Raw genomic sequence first — 17,096 nt, forward strand, 5'->3', positions numbered from 1 at the left:
CGCCCAACTAACCCAGTCACATCTTTGAACCCGAAGCGTACTCCGTCACCCCCGGAATTGATTTCACCACCACAAGTTGCACCGGGTCCTGGAACTCAGCGCGACCGCTTTCGAAACAGGCGGTCTTCTCGGCAATCTGACAGCGGCGAATCGAGCCCCGATTCCTTTCCCTACGTTGAGACTCTGCCCGGCAATCTCTCGTCATCGTCTCCAGCCCGACCCCAACCATCTCCTCAGATTGAGGTGACTCGAGTGCCCACACGCCAGAGCTCTATCCGAATGACTTCCCAAAGCGTTGACGACCCTGCTCGCGTGCCCAACAGCTATAACTCATCTATCCAAAACACTCCCGAAAGCGCTTACTTGGCACCTCCGAATAACCGCCGAATGGATATCTTGGAGTTGGTGGGCACTACTGATCGACCACGCAGTGTCCATGGCCTTTTTAATCGTTTCAATCGTTGGTTGTCTGGGCCTGAATTTTAAGGGAAGCAAGTCGGTCGAATTTGGATTTGTTTCCTCGCAATGAATGTCAGTACTGAAAGGGTCTAAGCATCTAGTGGCTTCTGTTTGTTTCATTGTTTCCATCCGTTTCTGAAATAGTTCAAGTATCAATAAGAACACGAATACTTCGGCAACCGGCCATATATGTGATTCTAGACTTCAATGTAGCAGCACGTTCACATCCAGAATTCCCTAGATACCTATCATATATCGCTATCTTTTACATATGTGAAAGGAATCTTCGAGAGATAAGTTTGACAGGCACTAATGGAAGACAGAGATATGTTGTTTAACATGTATCAGAGGACATACAACCAATGCAGTTTGTAGTTAGTTCAATGAAGTGATATCCAACCAGTAACCTCCAACACTTTATGTCACCGTCATATTGTCATCGTCAGCTTGAGGTAAACTGAGGTAAACAAACCAAACACCCACCCAGGCTGTCCAAAATCATGTCAGGTCACAACCCACAACTGGGCAGGATGCGTGCGCTTTTTCTACCAATGCACTCCACCGGAACCTCCTCGATGCGAGTGTGCCAATCTCCCATTATCAGCGCCGCTTGAATACAGACCGTTCTTGAGGATTTGTGACTAAAGTGCCATTAATAAATCACCTGAAGGAATCACAAATACAATCTCTTTGGTAAAACAAGCGGGACATTTTGCTCAGCGTGGCGCTTCCCGGTATTTATGGTAAACGGTAGGCAGCAGCATATTAGTCGCACCGTAGTGCCTAACGCCCCTGCAGCATCCCCACTACGACAAAAGAAGTAAATCTTATTATAGCAAAGCTGATTGGACTAACCACTGCGATGGGTGCAAGGACAACCCTGGATTTGAGTGGTGGCCGACCGCATGGTCCAGACGCCTTGTCTTGATTCCTAGGGTCCCAAAACTGGAGGATCAACGCTAATTTCTGACGGTGGCTCTAACAGGTAATATGCTGACAAGTATGCATACCAGACAGGCTCCTTCTGTCACAGTATTAAAGCCAACACAAAGACCAGCAGTATTGAGGTGAAGGCTAACCCTCTAGAGTGTTTTGTTCGCCATTCTCTGCCATCGGGACACACTCAAAGATCTCATTCCGGACTGCAATCATGGCAAGCTCTATCTTGCTAAAAGATGGGGTTGGAAGCATGGAGGGTAATGGGACGTCGAATGCAGGGAGTCTGTTGACTGTCCTGATTGAAAATGTTCGAAGGTCGACTACGTCGTACGCTACCGCCGCGATGCTCCTGGTTTTGGCGATATTCCTGCACAAGTTCGCGTCTCCCAACTTGGATAGCCGCGAACCCCCCGCGATGAGATCAAAGATCCCCATCATCGGCCACTTGATTGGAATGATTAGGCATCGAAGTAATTATTTCAAAGTCCTGGAGTAGGTCGAGACAGTGCAATGCCGAATGGAATCAGGAAACGCTAACGACTGCGCAGAAAGCGAAACATGGCCATCGCCACACTACCCATCCTCAACGGCAAGTTGTATGGCGTCTGGGATCCGACATTGATTCAGGCCGTCTATCGAAATCGGAACTTGTCATTTATGCCCTTTGCTGTCGAGTTTGCGCAAAAGGAGCTTGGCTTTGATAATGCAACCCTCAAAATTATCAAGGAAAGCACCTTGCTGCCCGAATTCTTCGAAGGTGTCCACACAGGCATGAACGCGGCGAATCTGCATCGAATGAACGCTAATGCCCTTGCGTACGTATCTGACGCGCTTGACGATATTTGCAAGGGCGACAAAGTGTTTGAAACCTCGAACTTCTTCGTATGGGTGCGAGATTTGATGACGATAGCGACGACGGAGGCATTGTATGGTCCAGAAAACCCGCTGAGGAACGACGCGACGTTGATGCAGGACACTTGGTAAGCTACGTTTGCTACGCTATCAGACCGACGTTGAGCTTATGTATGTGCAGGGATTTTGAAGCAGGTCTGGGATTATTGATGCTTGGCATCGCACCATCCATTACGGCGCGCAAATGCTACTATGCCAGGCAGAGACTCCAAGCGGCTCTGGGCAAGTACTATGGAGCCAGCAAGGACCACCACGAGAAGGCTGCCCAGATCGTAAAGAACCGTGCAACGGTACTGCGGAATCACGGCATCCCAAGCGTGGAAGTTGGCTCTTTTGAGATTGCTTTGCTGCATGTGGCGACGTCGAACACAATCCCGACCTTATTTTGGTTCATGGTACACATATTCACTAGACCTGAGCTGGTCACCCAACTGAGAGACGAAGTATTGCCGGTAGCTCAGCACGGGGCCAATGGCGAGGTCACCATCGACATAGGTTCTTTGGACGAAAAATGCCCATTGCTCGTCAGCTGCTATCGCGAAGCCATCCGACTATCGAACAAGGGTATGGGTAACCGACGAGTGTTAGAAGATACGACGATTTCAGATGGACAAGGCAGGTCATACCTTCTGAAGAAGGGTTGGAACGTTCAAATGTCAGCCGAGGTCAGCCACAGCCTGGAGAATGCCTGGGGACCTGATATTTCCAGCTTTGTGCCAGATCGATTCGTGGTGAAGGGCGGTAAGGAGAATGCAGAGGGGGAAAAACTGAAGAGAGCGGCATTCATTCCCTTTGGAGGCGGAAAACATCTTTGCCCGGGTCGCAACTTCGCATTTGCGGAAAACCTGGGCTTTGTGGCATCAATGTTGCTGGGATTTGACGTTTCGCCTCGAGACGAGGAGATGAAGGAGACGCTTTCGATCCCTGAAGCAGGTGAATGTCCAATGACTGGGGCTGTCGTTAAGCCCGTGAACAACGGCCAGGGCTATGGAGTTCAAATACGGAGAAGAGAAGGTTGGGAAGATGTGAAATGGCGGTACGTTAGCTAAGGGCATTTGTGCAGAGAATCAATGAGACCGAGCAATATTAAACAAATGGAGATTATGTGAGAAGAGGGGAGAGCGTCCTCCCTGTGTTGCATTTCCACCCAGACGTCCAGCCCATCGTTGCATCTCTCAGTAGCTTGATGGAAGATGACTGCTCAGTCAATCATTCGAAAACCTTGCCAGTGCCACACGTCGTCGATCGTTACACAAATTGACGCTTCAAAACCGGGAATACAGCTCCGCCAGCGTGGCACAGCAAGAGAGTGATATAACTGTCTCCGAGGGAGATCGGCTAGTGATGATGCAAAAACCAAGCTTGGGGCGAGACCGGGGTGGAGCTGTCATGGAGCTGGAGCTGGAGCTGGAGCTCCGGGAAGCTCAGCCACAGCACGTGACGGTCACTTATTGACGTCATGGGTAACGAGTCTCATACCTCGCAAGAACTCGCGGCGGACACGATACTTGTTCCCATAGATTCGCTGTTAATTCTGCATATGCTATCTCAAACGGTGGGAATGTTGTCGTTAATGAATTAAAGTTTAACAAATTACCCTCGGACATCGATTTCGAAATGAGCTACGCGTTCCGTCGCGTATGCCTTCAACTGCCTGCCAGCATCAGCCCCAAGCATGGATCGTTTGGTCAAGCTTTCCGCCCAGCCGGATTCGGCACCGGCAAACGCATCCCGGACATGAGACGCGCGTTCGGCCGCTCTGCCGTGTGTCGAACCGATATCGATGATGCTAAGGCCAAGAAGGCAAACCAAAATGACATGCGCAGGGAGGAGCAGAGGGAAAAGTATGAACGAGATGAGCAGATCGCTCGGAGAAAGCAAGAAGAGAGGCCATGGCATCGTGCCGGCGACGAGGTCGAGCAGAGAGAGTCGTCCAAAGATCCCACAAACGGCGATAAGACTCGCGGTATGTTCTTATTCACCGGCTCCCGCGCCCATCCCCAACTAAGCGTTCACATCACTCATTATTTTCTAGGACGGCTACTCACGACCCCGACCAGGTTGCTAAAGCTGATACTGCCATTGCCATTCCATGCCGAGCAGACGAGGGCCACGCAGCGACCCGAGAAGGATGACGGAAACGATGAGATCGCCCCACTTGCTCTGCTGGTTCATCCCCAGCAACCTCTGTCCTACCTCGAACGGCTTTTACAAGCTGAAATTCCGCCCATAGACGACGGCCGGCGAGAGCGGATCCCAAAGATATATTTCAGGGCAGAGGGTGATCACAAGGAAACCAAGCACGAGAAGCATAGCAAGCTGGCATCGCGCAAGCAGGAGGGCAATGTAGCCTCTTACTCAGGTCTCGGCCACGAAGCCCCAAAGAAAGACCACGACGATAGAAACTGGGTTCGATGGAGCAGCAGCACCGAAGTCGGCGACTTTATCAGGGACGCCGCTCGCGGACGAGAGTTTTCCATTGTCATTGAGGGCTACAACCAGGAGCTGCGAGTAGCAGTGCCGAGCTTCAATGATCGGACGTACTATATGCGGATCAGCCTCCGCAGGATGTCTCGCCGTGTCGAGGAGTTGGCAAAGCTCAAACAAGAATGCGACAGGCTCGCACACCGTGGCGCTCATCGTATTGCGCAGGGCGGATTCGCACTGCTTTCCGGCTGGTGGGGAGTGGTGTACTATGTCACCTTCCACACCGATTTCGGCTGGGACCTGGTCGAACCGGTAACATACCTGGCTGGCTTGACAACTATCATGGGTGGTTACCTGTGGTTCTTGTACATCAGCCGGGATCTCAGCTACAAGGCGGCGCTGAACGTAACGGTCTCGAAAAGGCAGCAGGCGCTCTATCAGGCGCGGGGGTTCGACCCTCAAGCTTGGGAGGCGCTAGTCCATGAGGCCAACTCACTGCGCCGCGAGATCAAGCTTGTGGCAACCGAGTATGATGTTGACTGGGACGAGACCAAGGATCTCGGCGGTGAAAAGGTCCAAGAGGTGCTGGACAGGGAGAAGAAGGGCCAACGACGTAGGAACACCGAGGACGAAGAGGATGAAGATGAGGAGGAAGACCGCGCAAAGCGTGAGAGTAAAGACGACAAGAAGAAGGAGGTAAAATCTCAGGACAGTGGAGAGGAGAAGAAGGCGTCATAGCGCATGTTTTCACCTTTCACCTAGTGCGATACCCTGTACGATATTTTACTGCATTCTGAGCGTGATAGAAACGAGAATTTGGCGGACTAGTGTAACCAAGAGCGCGTGCGATTGTTCCGTCATAATACCGCAATTGACAAGATCATTCCAATAACGACTTGTTCCGATTCATGATCGTGTGGTTGGAATTCTAGAATTGATCGAACGCCTGTCAGCTGTCAGGAGACGGTGGGAGGGGGCGAACATAACATCGTTGGAAGATGCGCCGCGAGATTTCCGACCGGCGGGTGGTTGAGGGCAAATTATGAGCTGCTTTTGCCTGCAGGCAATGGACGTATGGACAATGACTTCGGTGTAAACCGGTGAGTGTGCGCCAAAGCGGACAGGGTTCGGCCTTATCGATTGGATTGGCTCCGCTTTCAGCCGTGGTCAGCCACTCCTGGACCCATCCACAAACAAGCCTCTCCCAGCGAGATAGCCTGGCCCCAAGGCGCCTAGCCAGCGCAGCACCACCCCGCCGCAGACGCCAACGGGAGAGCTTCACCCCACATGATTAACGCATCATCATGCCACCACCCAACCAACAGGTCCCTGTTTGTCAGACTCTCGCTACCTCCCATATGGAACATCACTGAATGGCTGCTTGCTCGTCCCGGAAAGTGTTCTAGAAGCCGTCCCCGGATCTGACGATAGCTCTGCATCGTCCCTGGAGAATCTCGACCTTGTCCAGTGGTCAAGTACTTAAGGCGTCTGCTCGATATCGCTCTCGGAGCTGATCTACCCCGCCGTTCTCCTCAACGACGACAGCCCAAAGCCCGATTGGACCTGGACACCGACGTCTCTTCCTTACCCTAAGTCCCCGTGCCCTAAGGTACACCCTCCTTCTCACCCCCCCTCCCCTGCCGCCCGCTGCTTAGGTAGATCTTCAGGTGCGGCACCAGCTCCACAGCCATGCCCCCCCAAATCATCCACCTGCCTGATGGGCAAAAGTTCACAGTTACACCCGTCTTCGCCGGTCTCTTCTTCAAGTCCCACGAAGTGAAAACACACAACAATTCGTTCCCCATCGGCTGGACCATTGTCCTAAACACTGTGGATGACGAGCTCGAGCTTGACCATGTCGATGGCAACCGAAGCGATGAGGAGCGCGCCCGCGCCCGCCGACGTCACATCCACAGCTTCAAGCAACCCACACTGCAGAACGACAACCTCTTCATCTCGTCGATATCGCAGCCCTCGAGCACCGAGTTCAAGCCCGCCGCCAGCCCAACCCGCCAAATCGCCATGATGCTTTGGGTCACACTCTACTGGTACTTCCACCAACCCCAGCCGTCGCCCTACCTCACGACCGACGCATCCAGACAAACCCCCGAAGAAGCGCGGCCCAAGGGCGAGTGGCGCATCAATATCAAGCACGACGGCGTGCTGCGCGGAAGGAATCTGATACCGAAGCTGGAGCGCATGGGGCTGATTGCATCGCTTGACTCGGCCGTGGGAACGAATCTCGACGACGGCAGTGATGGGTGGTCCCAGATGTTCGTCTCACGTCGCATGTTTTGGCAGATACCGGGGAGGCTGTTCTTGTTCACCCTACAGCGCACTAGTGCCGGGGGATCGTTTCCCGACTCGCCGGCCGGGAGCCGACCGACCTCACCTGGTCGCGCCGAGTCCATACACTCTCACCATCACACGCCCATGCACTCTCCGCATCAGTCATTCGACCTCCCGGGGGCACCGCCGTCGATGGCAATGGTCACCATGCCAAGCTTCCCCATCGGTCCGTTCTACTCGAGCTCGCACCTTCCGACGTACTACCCGCCGGCACCCCTGATGTATACCGTTACAAACGGGGTCCGTCATCCCACCCGAAGAAAGCCAGGCCGGATGGGCGAGGTCTTCTACTCCCGTTACGTGCCGAGCGTTGGCCAATACCTGTCGTTCCGAATCGCATCGCTCTCGCCGGATGCCGTTCCCTACCTCGGCCCCGTAGGTCCGAAGCCCGTCGAGAACAGCCAGCTGACAAGCCTCTCCGACATGTCCCTGTTACAATCTTGGTTGGCAAACCCGCGAGTACAAAAGTTTTGGGGAGATTTTACGCCAGACTTCCTCAGCAACGCCCTCAGCTCCAAACATTCATTCCCAGTCATTGGCATGTGGGACGGAGTGCCCTTTGGATACTTTGAGATATACTGGGTCAAGGAGGATATCCTTGGCCACAAGCTGGGCAGCGACGCCGGAGACTATGACCGCGGCATCCACGTCTTCGTTGGCGAAGAATGGGCTCGGGGTCGGGTGCCGGCATGGTTATCTAGCTTGGTGCATTGGTGTCTTACTGATGACTATCGCACAATGCATGTTTGCTTGGAACCACGGATAGATAATTTGAGGTGAGACGCACCCTGACTGAGACATTCCTGGAGGTACGATGCACTAACCAGGTAACATCAGATTCCTTCAGCATTTGCAGTACGCAGGGTTTGCCAAGGAGCGAGAGATTGCCTTTCCCCACAAGCAGTCCTACCTAATGAAGTTGAACAGAGACGCTTGGGAGGGACCGGCTTTATGATGATGATGCAAGAGGTCGAGGCGATTGGAAAGGTAAATAAAAGAGACGGCGCAGAGGCGCAATGGGAAGGTCATCGTTGATTTGGTCAGGCGGGTGACATATAGTGCAGAGTACAGAGCGAGCGAGCCCGGGTCATGTTGGCTTACCTCGCGATGCGGGTAGACAAGAGACATGAGAGAAGCGATATCCAGTTTTCTGCCTCAGTTAGAAGGACAAATAAAATCGGAAAGATTTTTTCGCATTCTTCTTATTGAGTATATGGGTTGCGCTTTCCACAATTCGATGCTGGTCGAAACTGACTCGGCAAGCTGCTTTCAAGGGCAACGGCCACTTTACGCGACGACGTCACATCGCAGTCTGAAATCGCGTGGCCTGGACAGGGAAACCCGGCGCGGCAGCTTTGGTGGGTCATTCTCCACTTGATACCATGCATTGAGGCGTGATTGGCTGGGTGGCGCTGAGCTCCGGGGGGCTAACGCTCCACTGATACAACGGTTATCTTGTGACCGATGCCCGATGGCCGAAACTATCAGATGCCGCGCTCCAACCCCCCCTAAACTTTCAGACAACCATCCCATTGAGATAAGACGTCTTTCCCCTTCTCGATGACTTCTCTCCACCTGATCCGAGCACGCCGCTGTAGGGAACCATGACCGGCCGATCTCCCTCGTCCTCCGGGCTTCTCCCAATGCCTGGGTCGTCATCATCGTCGTGGGCGGTCTATCGCGCCCGCTTATCTGCTCTGTTTCGACATGCTGATACGAAGGTTGTCGTGGCCTTTTGGCTGCTTGGTACGGCTTGCGACGTCTTCCGCTGCGCTGGAGTCGTGTTGGACTAACGCGGTGAGCAGGCCTCATCAACAACGTTCTCTACGTCATCATTCTGTCCGCCGCACAAGACCTCGTCGGCTCGTCCGTCCCGAAAGGCGTCGTCCTCCTGGCCGACGTCCTGCCCTCGTTTTTTACGAAGCTGATCGCTCCCTACTTTATCCACCGCGTGCCCTACTCGCTCCGCGTCCTCATACTGATTGCGCTGTCATGCTCCGGCATGCTCCTCGTCGCCCTCACGCCGCCCAGCGAGTCTGTTGCCGTGAAGATGGTCGGCGTCGTTATCGCCAGCCTTAGCTCCGGCGGCGGCGAGCTCAGCTTCCTCGGCCTGACACACTACTACGGCCCCATGAGCCTCGCGGGCTGGGGTAGCGGGACCGGGGCGGCCGGGCTGGTTGGGGCGGGGCTCTACGTGGTGCTCACGGACTGGTGGGGGTTCAGCGTGCGCAACAGCCTGCTGTTCTCGGCGTGCCTGCCCTCCCTTATGTTCGTCAGCTTCTTCATAGTGCTACCCCAGGGCCCGTTGCGGGCGGGGAGAAAAGAATACGCTGCGGTGGCGGAGCAGGACCTGGAAGACGACGACGTGGACGAGCTCCCCCAGAACGCGGCCTCGTCGGCCCTCCTCGCGCCGGGCCCGTCGGTCACGTCGACGGCATACTCGGTGCAGCACCCGCACGCGCACAGTTTTGAGCACAACCTTAAGAGGGCGAAGTCGCTCTTCCTCCCGTACATGCTCCCGTTGCTGCTGGTGTACATTGCCGAGTACACAATCAACCAGGGCGTCGCGCCGACGCTCCTCTTTCCGCTAGCGTCGACGCCATTCAAAGAGTTCCGCGAGTTCTACCCGCTATACGGATTCCTGTACCAGCTGGGTGTCTTCATCTCGCGGTCGTCGACGCCCTTTTACCGCATCCACCACCTCTACCTCCCGTCGTTCCTGCAGATTATCAATCTCGTGGTCCTCACGCTGCACGCCATATTCGACTTCATCCCGTCCGTGTACATTGTCTTTGTCATCATCTTCTGGGAAGGGCTGCTGGGCGGCGCCGTGTACGTCAACACGTTTGCGGAGATTATGGAAAAGGTGCCGAGCGAGGACAGGGAGTTCAGCTTAAGCGCGACAAGCGTCAGCGACAGCGGCGGCATCTGCATCGCGGGGTTCCTCGGCATCATCATGGAAGTGCAGCTCTGCAATTGGCAGGTCTCGCAAGGGCGAGATTGGTGCCGCAAGATCAAGGTTGGATAAAGAGCTGCGGGCGTCGCATTGGAAAGGCGGCCTGGTGAGGGTCCTGGTACGATGGCACGGGAGGGGCTTGTCGGGTAACGGGCGTCATGATGGCACTGGTCGGGGGGTGGCCGGGCGGGTACTTGATGACGGTCAGCTCAGCAAAGCATCGAACGACGTTTTTGGCCCTGGAACACAACGAAGCCCCGCCTCCTTCCACTCGGCTTCGAAGGCCATAATCATAATGCATGATGCAGTCCTGTTCAGAGACGGACGGGTGGCGCCCACGGCCTTGCCAACGAATCAACCAGTAGAAAGAGAGTAGTAAGATAAATAAATTAAAATAAAAAACATATAAAAACGTTAGGCCGACAGGGGTGTATGTGTGTGTGCAGGTGGCAGGGTGGTGGCATATGAGGCTGTTCCGACGTCAGACGTTGTATTACTGACAAAGACAAGACAAGGCGCTCGCTGAGGTGGGCTGCCAGGCAGTAACCATTGTGTATGGCATGGTGTTCGGTACAGCGGTGGCAGGGTCCACATATCTGGTATAGCAGATGGGCGGATCTCTGTTTCTGGCATGATTGCAGAGCTCAGAAACAGCTGACACAACACGCGATCCTGGCCCCCCTTTGATAACACAATCATTCAAGTCGGTGTTGGCCATGCGTGGCCGCTGAACGAGTTTTTTTCATGTTACCCAATCGCCCTTGGCAACTCTCACACACGCCCCAGGGAGAGACCCAGCAGGGCCTGCCGCCAGCGCAGACGGGTTCGACATCAAGCCAGTAATGGCCCTCGCCGACGTGCTGCACTGACCGCCGGGCGGGCCTTGTGCGTCTCCCAAGCCAGTTCAGGTTCAGGTCCGGCGCAGAGGCCAGTCCAGAGTAGCAGCCAACGGGACCTATCCCGTACCTCGCGCTTCGATGAGTCGGTGACCAGGTCCAACCCGAGAAATTTTCATTGCCTCATTATTTTTTTATTCGATGGGGGTGTTTTTTTTCGCCTTGGGAGAACTTGGAAACAAGTGGCCGCCACTCCCCCCCTTCTTTTCACCTTGCTCATTCTTCCCTTGGCTTTGCTGTTCCGTTTTATATTCGCCGAGCCTTGAAATTCAGATTCTCTTTTTCATGTCGCTACCAAGATTCCCAGATTCCCAGATTCTCAGATTCCCACGCCTCCCGGACCCGAGCATTTCGTCGTATTTACAGCGCTTGACCGACCGGGTACCTTCACCTGCCAAGTCGTTCTAGATCACCCGCTTCGTCCCTTCCCCTGCGCCCTCCCGCCCCTGCTCAATCCCACCTCGCCCATTGCCTCATTTGGCCGTGATAAGAAACCAGTCTTATACCACCGCATTTTCTTATTTTATTCCCTTTAAAACTCAACCACGCCTTTGCCTGGTGTTACTCCTTGTCCGTCAACCACGTCTCTGTCCCCTCCGGCACGGCACGGAGCTCTCAGTCTGCCTGCCCACTTCATCTTGCCATCTATGCAATAACAAGAGACTTGGCATCTATAAACCATATAAAACCCCCGAACCTCAAAAGGAGTCGCAACGACTTGCACCGCATCATCGCCATGGCTGCCGCAACATCCGCAGACCCGGACCCCCTCCACGTGGAGCTGGCTTCCATGGATCTCAGCGAGTCTAGCTCACCCGTCTTCCCGCTGTTCCGCTCCCTCCCGCCGGAGCTTCGTACCAGGATATGGCGCCTGGCTGCGCCCAAACCCACCGTTGTCGAGCGCACCATGAACAACACCACCATGGCCTTTGGCCTGCGCCGCCATGTGCCCGCTCTTCTCCACGCCTGCCACGAGTCCCGCGCCGAGCTTCTCTACGAGACTGCGAGCCGGCGTGGTTCGCGCGAGGGCCAAGTCGAGCTGCTGCACCTCTCCCGCGGGCAAGAAGAGCAGGGAAAGGGGGTCTACATGAACTGCCGCGACGACACATTACTGATTTACCGAGGTGAGCATCCCTTTTCGAAGAAACAAGGACGGGCAATATGTCCTTGTTCCCAAAAATGCAATTGACCACGAGACTGATCAACGACCCCCAGCTCCGCATAAGGCTATCATGCCAGACGCCGCCAACTTCGCCAGCCTCCAGAACCTGGCCATGGAATGGGGCCTCCGTCCCTGCTGGGTCCAGAACCACTGCTCCACGGGTGTTAGGTTCGTCCAGCAGTTCCCGGCCCTCAGGACCCTGACGCTGCTGGTCAGCTTCAAGGTCTACAACGAACTGCCCCTCGGCGAGTCGGGCAGCAAGCACCGCGAGCAGACGCAGAAGCGCCGCGCCCTCCGCGAGATCAAGGGCTGGGTCCTCGAGGCCATCGCCCAGGCCAAGACCTGGGACCCGTCGTGGACCCCGCCCGAGGTCAGGGTCGTGCCGAAGACGAAGTACTGGAGCACCCCGGCGCGGAGGGCCTAGGACGCCCTCCCCAAGGCGCGGGTCCGCCAGCGGTCTGTCGTTGCGGTCTTGGTGCGAGGAGTCAAGAGACTGGGACACACGAAGAGGGATCTGTACCGGATGGGTACTCTCGTCGAGATCGACCCCTACTGAACGAGGGATTTCATTTCATTCACTTGCCGACATGAAGACGTCGACTTAAATCGGTCCCAGTGGAAGCCAAGGGAATCATGGTGGAGCGAGGCGAGGGGAAGGGAGGATACTGATAATTGCTGTGCGCATTTGGGGATTTGCTTGGCATCATTGCATTGGGACGGGCATCACGGGACTACTGGCATTTGCATTTGCATTTTTGGGAACATCGCAAAAACGGGCGTATATGATACCAGTGATAGAAAGACAGCGCCTCTCAGTTCATAGCGATTTATTTTATTTTAAACAACGAAACCCACTGCTCTACATTCATAGCATGCACCTCTGATAACAAAAGGGAATATTAGTATTGTACAGTGTTCACTTTAATTGTTCTACTCTTTTTGCGCGAGCACAGGGCCAGATGCACTGAACGCCATGGCGAGTGTCGTTGTCTCGGCAAGGGGATAGGGGTGATGTTGTTTCTTCAAGGGGCGTGGAGCCTCACCTGCAAGCCATGTCGTTCGGGCGCATTCAGGGGGGTGCAGGCGGTGGTGGGCGACGCCAGGTGACCCCCACGAATTTTGACGTGGTATTCAATGGTATCATCTCCCCCCAGCACACGCGATTAAGACGCAACAATCTCTTGGCGTATTATGTACGATGATTGTCTCACTCGGGTCGGACATCGTGTGTTCCTTTCGGTATCTCGCTCGTTGGACCCCTTTTTTTTTTTCTGTTCGTGTTGAGGATTACAATCTCCGAGCCGGGAGGCGGACCGGATATGATGGGCGATGCGGCGGCCGGGGCTCGGGAATACGAACGGGCATCGGACTTTCTCGGTCGGGGCGGCGGGCGGGCGGGACAGGAGGTGTGTAACTGAGGTAGCTGGGAATTCTCGCCGCGGCCGCTACGGAGGGGGTTGTTTTGCCGTGGGGAGTGGGCTGATCACTACCCAGCTGGCGGTCGTCGTGTCTCGGGGACATGCTCAATCTCCCCACGCTGACCTACACAATGTTTTTTATTTTGTCTTGGGTGTGCTTGTTGTCTCAGATGTGATATCTGCGATGGTGACATAGACCATTGAAGAGGCGGCGGCGCCCTTGCATCTGCCGGTATGGGGGGATGCGAGCGCGATGTTGTGGTAAGTTCCGAGTAGAGTTATCCAAGGGGGACGCGCAGAGACAGTTGTATCTATATTCGTCTGCCCGCATTGGGCTGTGGTCAATAGTTGCAAATGAAGCCTGTGAGACAGACCACTTTACAGGCCATATTCAGGGAACGGTTTTCTTCACTGCATCCCGCCATTCATAATCCCCTCCAATGGAGTTGCGTTCTGTTCGGGATTCGATGTTGTCGCTCCCATGGATAGATCACGGAGCCCTGGACCACTCCAGGCGCGCTAGCGGCTTCGTTCAACAACAGCCTCATGCTTCTAGAACATGAGAATAGAAATCCGCCGGCCGCATGCTGTGATTGGAAGGCCGTCGATGGATGCAACATTGTTTTTTTTTGGGGGGGAACCCCTTGGGATGGCGCGCGGGGGAGGAGAGTCCAGGGCGAGAATTGTGATGTACCTATGACGGCATCCCCGCGGCCGGGCCTGGACATCTGCGCCCCCCCGGAACCGTCTTGGTGTCGTCACCAAACAATGGAAGTCCCGACTTCACTCCAACCTCAGCTACCGAGCACCAGCAATTTTATTATTATTCAACGACATCTGACACGCACCTCACGAGCCACGAGTCACCAGGGTTTTGGAGCAAAAGAGAACGGAAGCAAAGCAGAAGAAAAAAAGAACATACGATGGCCTCCCCGAGAACACTCGCCTTCCGCCGCATCGCGGCCGCGCGGCCCGCCCCCAGAGCCCCCGCGCCCGTCGCGGCGCGGCAGGTCAGGTGGTCCTCCGACAAGCCCGACGGCGACCTCGGCGGCCCCGGAGGACAGGAGCCCGTGCCGCCCACCAGCGGCGCGTCGCAGAGCTGGTGAGTGAAGCCTCCTCCCAAGACGAGATACCCCCGCATCCCCCAAACCCCCCGTTCCTTGGTTTGTTATGTCGGATTGGAGTTTGCTCACTGTTGCTAGGCCGACGTTGGCGGCGATTGGCGCCGCGGGCTTGCTTGTCGGGGGCTACCTCGTCCATCTCACGGGCAAGTCCAAGGGGCAGGGCAAGGTGTTGGACAAGGGGGCGTTTGACGAGTTGGCGGAGAAGGTCACGTCGAGAAAGTGAATGCACCAGCGCCGACGGTGCGTTGGTAATGGTTGCGGGGGCAAAGGGTCGGAGGGAAGGGCCCGGAGAGACCGAGGCTACTTGCCTGTACTAAAAGTTGTACGCTGGAGCAACTTATGATTCAACCCCAACGGTATTACTTATTTGCTTAGCGCATACGCAAGGGATTTGTGTTCTATTCAGTGAGGGGTTGGTGGTTGGGAGTCCATCCCCAGCCATGATCTAGAAGGATAGTAGGCCAAATCCTCGGCCGCATATGACCTATGCGTCGTTAGACATCAGGAGGCAAGCCAATCTTGTAACAATCAAACGTTGCTCTACCATGACGAGCCAACCTACTCTTTACCGATGTACACGCAGACTAGGCGGCCCTCGAGGATCTACTAAAGGAAGCTCACGCCTGATATATCAAACCCCAGCATCGAACCTCTACGCTTTTTTATGCTAAACTTACCGCCCTATTCTTAAATAATATTTGAAGAAGGCAGAGGAATCTGAAAGTATGCGGCTGTTGTATTTGCATCCGATATGCAAGTAGACATATGGAAATACGATCAAGAGAAGTTACGCATCGGGTCTGCGGGGATGGTTTAAGAGTTCTGGGCCAACCATAGCCCTTCGGTTATCTAGTAAACCGTGCTCTCGGATCTATGCAAGATACCTTAGTGTTGACGATTAGACCACTAGTGACGGTCGCATATCGGCCTCGGTTTCCACTCCTTCCAGCCCTTGCAATTACTGCCAAGCCTCAAAGACTACAGTTCTGGTTCCGTGCCGAACTTATTCTGGACAATGTATCAGCAGGTGATTTTCCCGCTGTACATACTGCAATATATAGCTCATAACATTGCCATCGCAGGCCGAAGCTCAAACCCGATACGTTGTAGTACATATATGTAGCTTTTGCATCGAATACTCTTCAACATCGAACACCGGGCAGAACCTTTACCCAGTGAGCCGCAGGATACGAAGAGAATCTAGCTGACCTATGTTCGCGGCAATTATAGTCGAAGAGAGGAGGAAGACCAACCACACCAAGCGTTGCAGCTGAGGGAAACCTACAAGGGTTTTGGGACTTCTAAGATTTGTCGCACCACGATAACAAAGAGCCGTCTATACAGAGTTCATCAGCTGACTTCATGTAAGAACAGCTACTCTGAGGCTGATGACTGGGGATCGATCAAATGTCGCACAATCAAGCCTATTCATTATCGCCACTCGTGATATGCGCACTGAGCTCGAGTTTCTCAAACACAGAAGATGCTTTCACCATGTCGCTGTAGAGACTAGTCAAAGCCGCCTTAGTGACGCAATGGAAGTTTCTCAAAACATGATCAAGCTCCAACAGACATATCGAGTCAAGCGACGACGCAGCTCACGGCGAGCTGCAAAGCTTTATACAGGGCGACCGTTGATAGGTGAAGTATGATGCGATGTGGAGTTTCGTCCTGCCGATCATTCTATATTGGGTGTGTCTGCGCCCTGATATAATGATGCTGACGCAGGGGTCTTCGGAGTATTAATGCTTGTATTTGCTTTCATTCCTGCCATGGTAGTTTGCAGCACTTGCATTAATGTGTGAAAGATTTTCGACAACGACTCGCGAACTCTGGAGCCGGAACATGGCACAGTTGGGCCCTCTTTTCCCTGCTTAAATATTGCTTAGAAAGCGCACTAGGGATTACAGCCGTTGTATCCGTAATTCCGCGCGCCAAACATGCTCATAGCTCAATGCTTGCTAGGTTTACCCCTGAATCGCACGCATCCCAGATTATTTGGATGAACATCACCCGCACAGGTGCTTGCACCTGTGAGCTTAAGTGAAGCAACAACAAGCTAGGTGTTGTCCGTTAGGGGTATACAGCGAAATATAGCGAAATATAGAGCACAATAGTGTGCGTAAGACATGCTCCTATTCAATGACATTGCAACCGGACTTGAACATGACAGGGGCTTGGCTTGTGAATAAACCTATCCTTTCCGACTTTGAACAGAAGGCCATCTACCTCGTTACCAAGTCACAATTCGGAATCGACTCTTCTAGACAGTAAGAGAATTCTCTCTTGTCCTGGGTTCGACTTCCCCTGGCTATGGAGGCGAGCAGCCTTGGTGGCCCCGCTGGCCCACATACAGTCCTCTGTTGCGGCGAGCGGGTTCTAGATCCCTGAATTGCTGAATTCTAATAATTGATAAGCATGTTTCCATGCGAATTGCCCGTGGATCGGCCCGAT

At 54.2% G+C, this 17,096-nt stretch overlaps 6 protein-coding genes across 6 annotated transcripts; all 6 read left to right on the forward strand.

Moving 5' to 3' along the window:
• Positions 1-1,609: 1,609 nt before the first annotated feature.
• EsH8_VI_001067 (cytochrome P450) lies at positions 1,610-3,359 on the forward strand (the record flags this gene model as incomplete). Its single annotated transcript, XM_083272320.1, has 3 exons — positions 1,610-1,890; positions 1,947-2,378; positions 2,432-3,359. 3 exons carry the CDS (start codon positions 1,610-1,612, stop codon positions 3,357-3,359), a joined length of 1,641 nt encoding a protein of 546 aa, XP_083127494.1.
• A 568-nt stretch (positions 3,360-3,927) lies between these two features.
• EsH8_VI_001068 (uncharacterized protein) lies at positions 3,928-5,475 on the forward strand (the record flags this gene model as incomplete). The annotated part of the gene is made up of 2 exons (XM_083272321.1): positions 3,928-4,276; positions 4,346-5,475. The coding sequence occupies 2 exons, from the start codon at positions 3,928-3,930 to the stop codon at positions 5,473-5,475; spliced, it is 1,479 nt and encodes a 492-aa protein (XP_083127495.1).
• A 951-nt stretch (positions 5,476-6,426) lies between these two features.
• On the forward strand, positions 6,427-8,041 carry EsH8_VI_001069 (uncharacterized protein; the record flags this gene model as incomplete). Its single annotated transcript, XM_083272322.1, has 2 exons — positions 6,427-7,862; positions 7,924-8,041. The coding sequence occupies 2 exons, from the start codon at positions 6,427-6,429 to the stop codon at positions 8,039-8,041; spliced, it is 1,554 nt and encodes a 517-aa protein (XP_083127496.1).
• A 649-nt stretch (positions 8,042-8,690) lies between these two features.
• Positions 8,691-10,114, forward strand: EsH8_VI_001070 (batten's disease protein Cln3; the record flags this gene model as incomplete). The annotated part of the gene is made up of 2 exons (XM_083272323.1): positions 8,691-8,832; positions 8,892-10,114. The coding sequence occupies 2 exons, from the start codon at positions 8,691-8,693 to the stop codon at positions 10,112-10,114; spliced, it is 1,365 nt and encodes a 454-aa protein (XP_083127497.1).
• Positions 10,115-11,674: 1,560 nt separating this feature from the next.
• On the forward strand, positions 11,675-12,524 carry EsH8_VI_001071 (2EXR domain-containing protein; the record flags this gene model as incomplete). Its single annotated transcript, XM_083272324.1, has 2 exons — positions 11,675-12,062; positions 12,154-12,524. The coding sequence occupies 2 exons, from the start codon at positions 11,675-11,677 to the stop codon at positions 12,522-12,524; spliced, it is 759 nt and encodes a 252-aa protein (XP_083127498.1).
• Positions 12,525-14,441: 1,917 nt separating this feature from the next.
• Positions 14,442-14,865, forward strand: EsH8_VI_001072 (uncharacterized protein; the record flags this gene model as incomplete). The annotated part of the gene is made up of 2 exons (XM_083272325.1): positions 14,442-14,620; positions 14,721-14,865. The coding sequence occupies 2 exons, from the start codon at positions 14,442-14,444 to the stop codon at positions 14,863-14,865; spliced, it is 324 nt and encodes a 107-aa protein (XP_083127499.1).
• Between the last annotated feature and the right edge of the window lie 2,231 nt (positions 14,866-17,096).

The sequence above is a fragment of the Colletotrichum jinshuiense genome, chromosome 6 (genome assembly GCF_051148585.1).
Source record: "Colletotrichum jinshuiense chromosome 6, complete sequence".
NCBI classification, from domain to species: domain Eukaryota; kingdom Fungi; phylum Ascomycota; class Sordariomycetes; order Glomerellales; family Glomerellaceae; genus Colletotrichum; species Colletotrichum jinshuiense.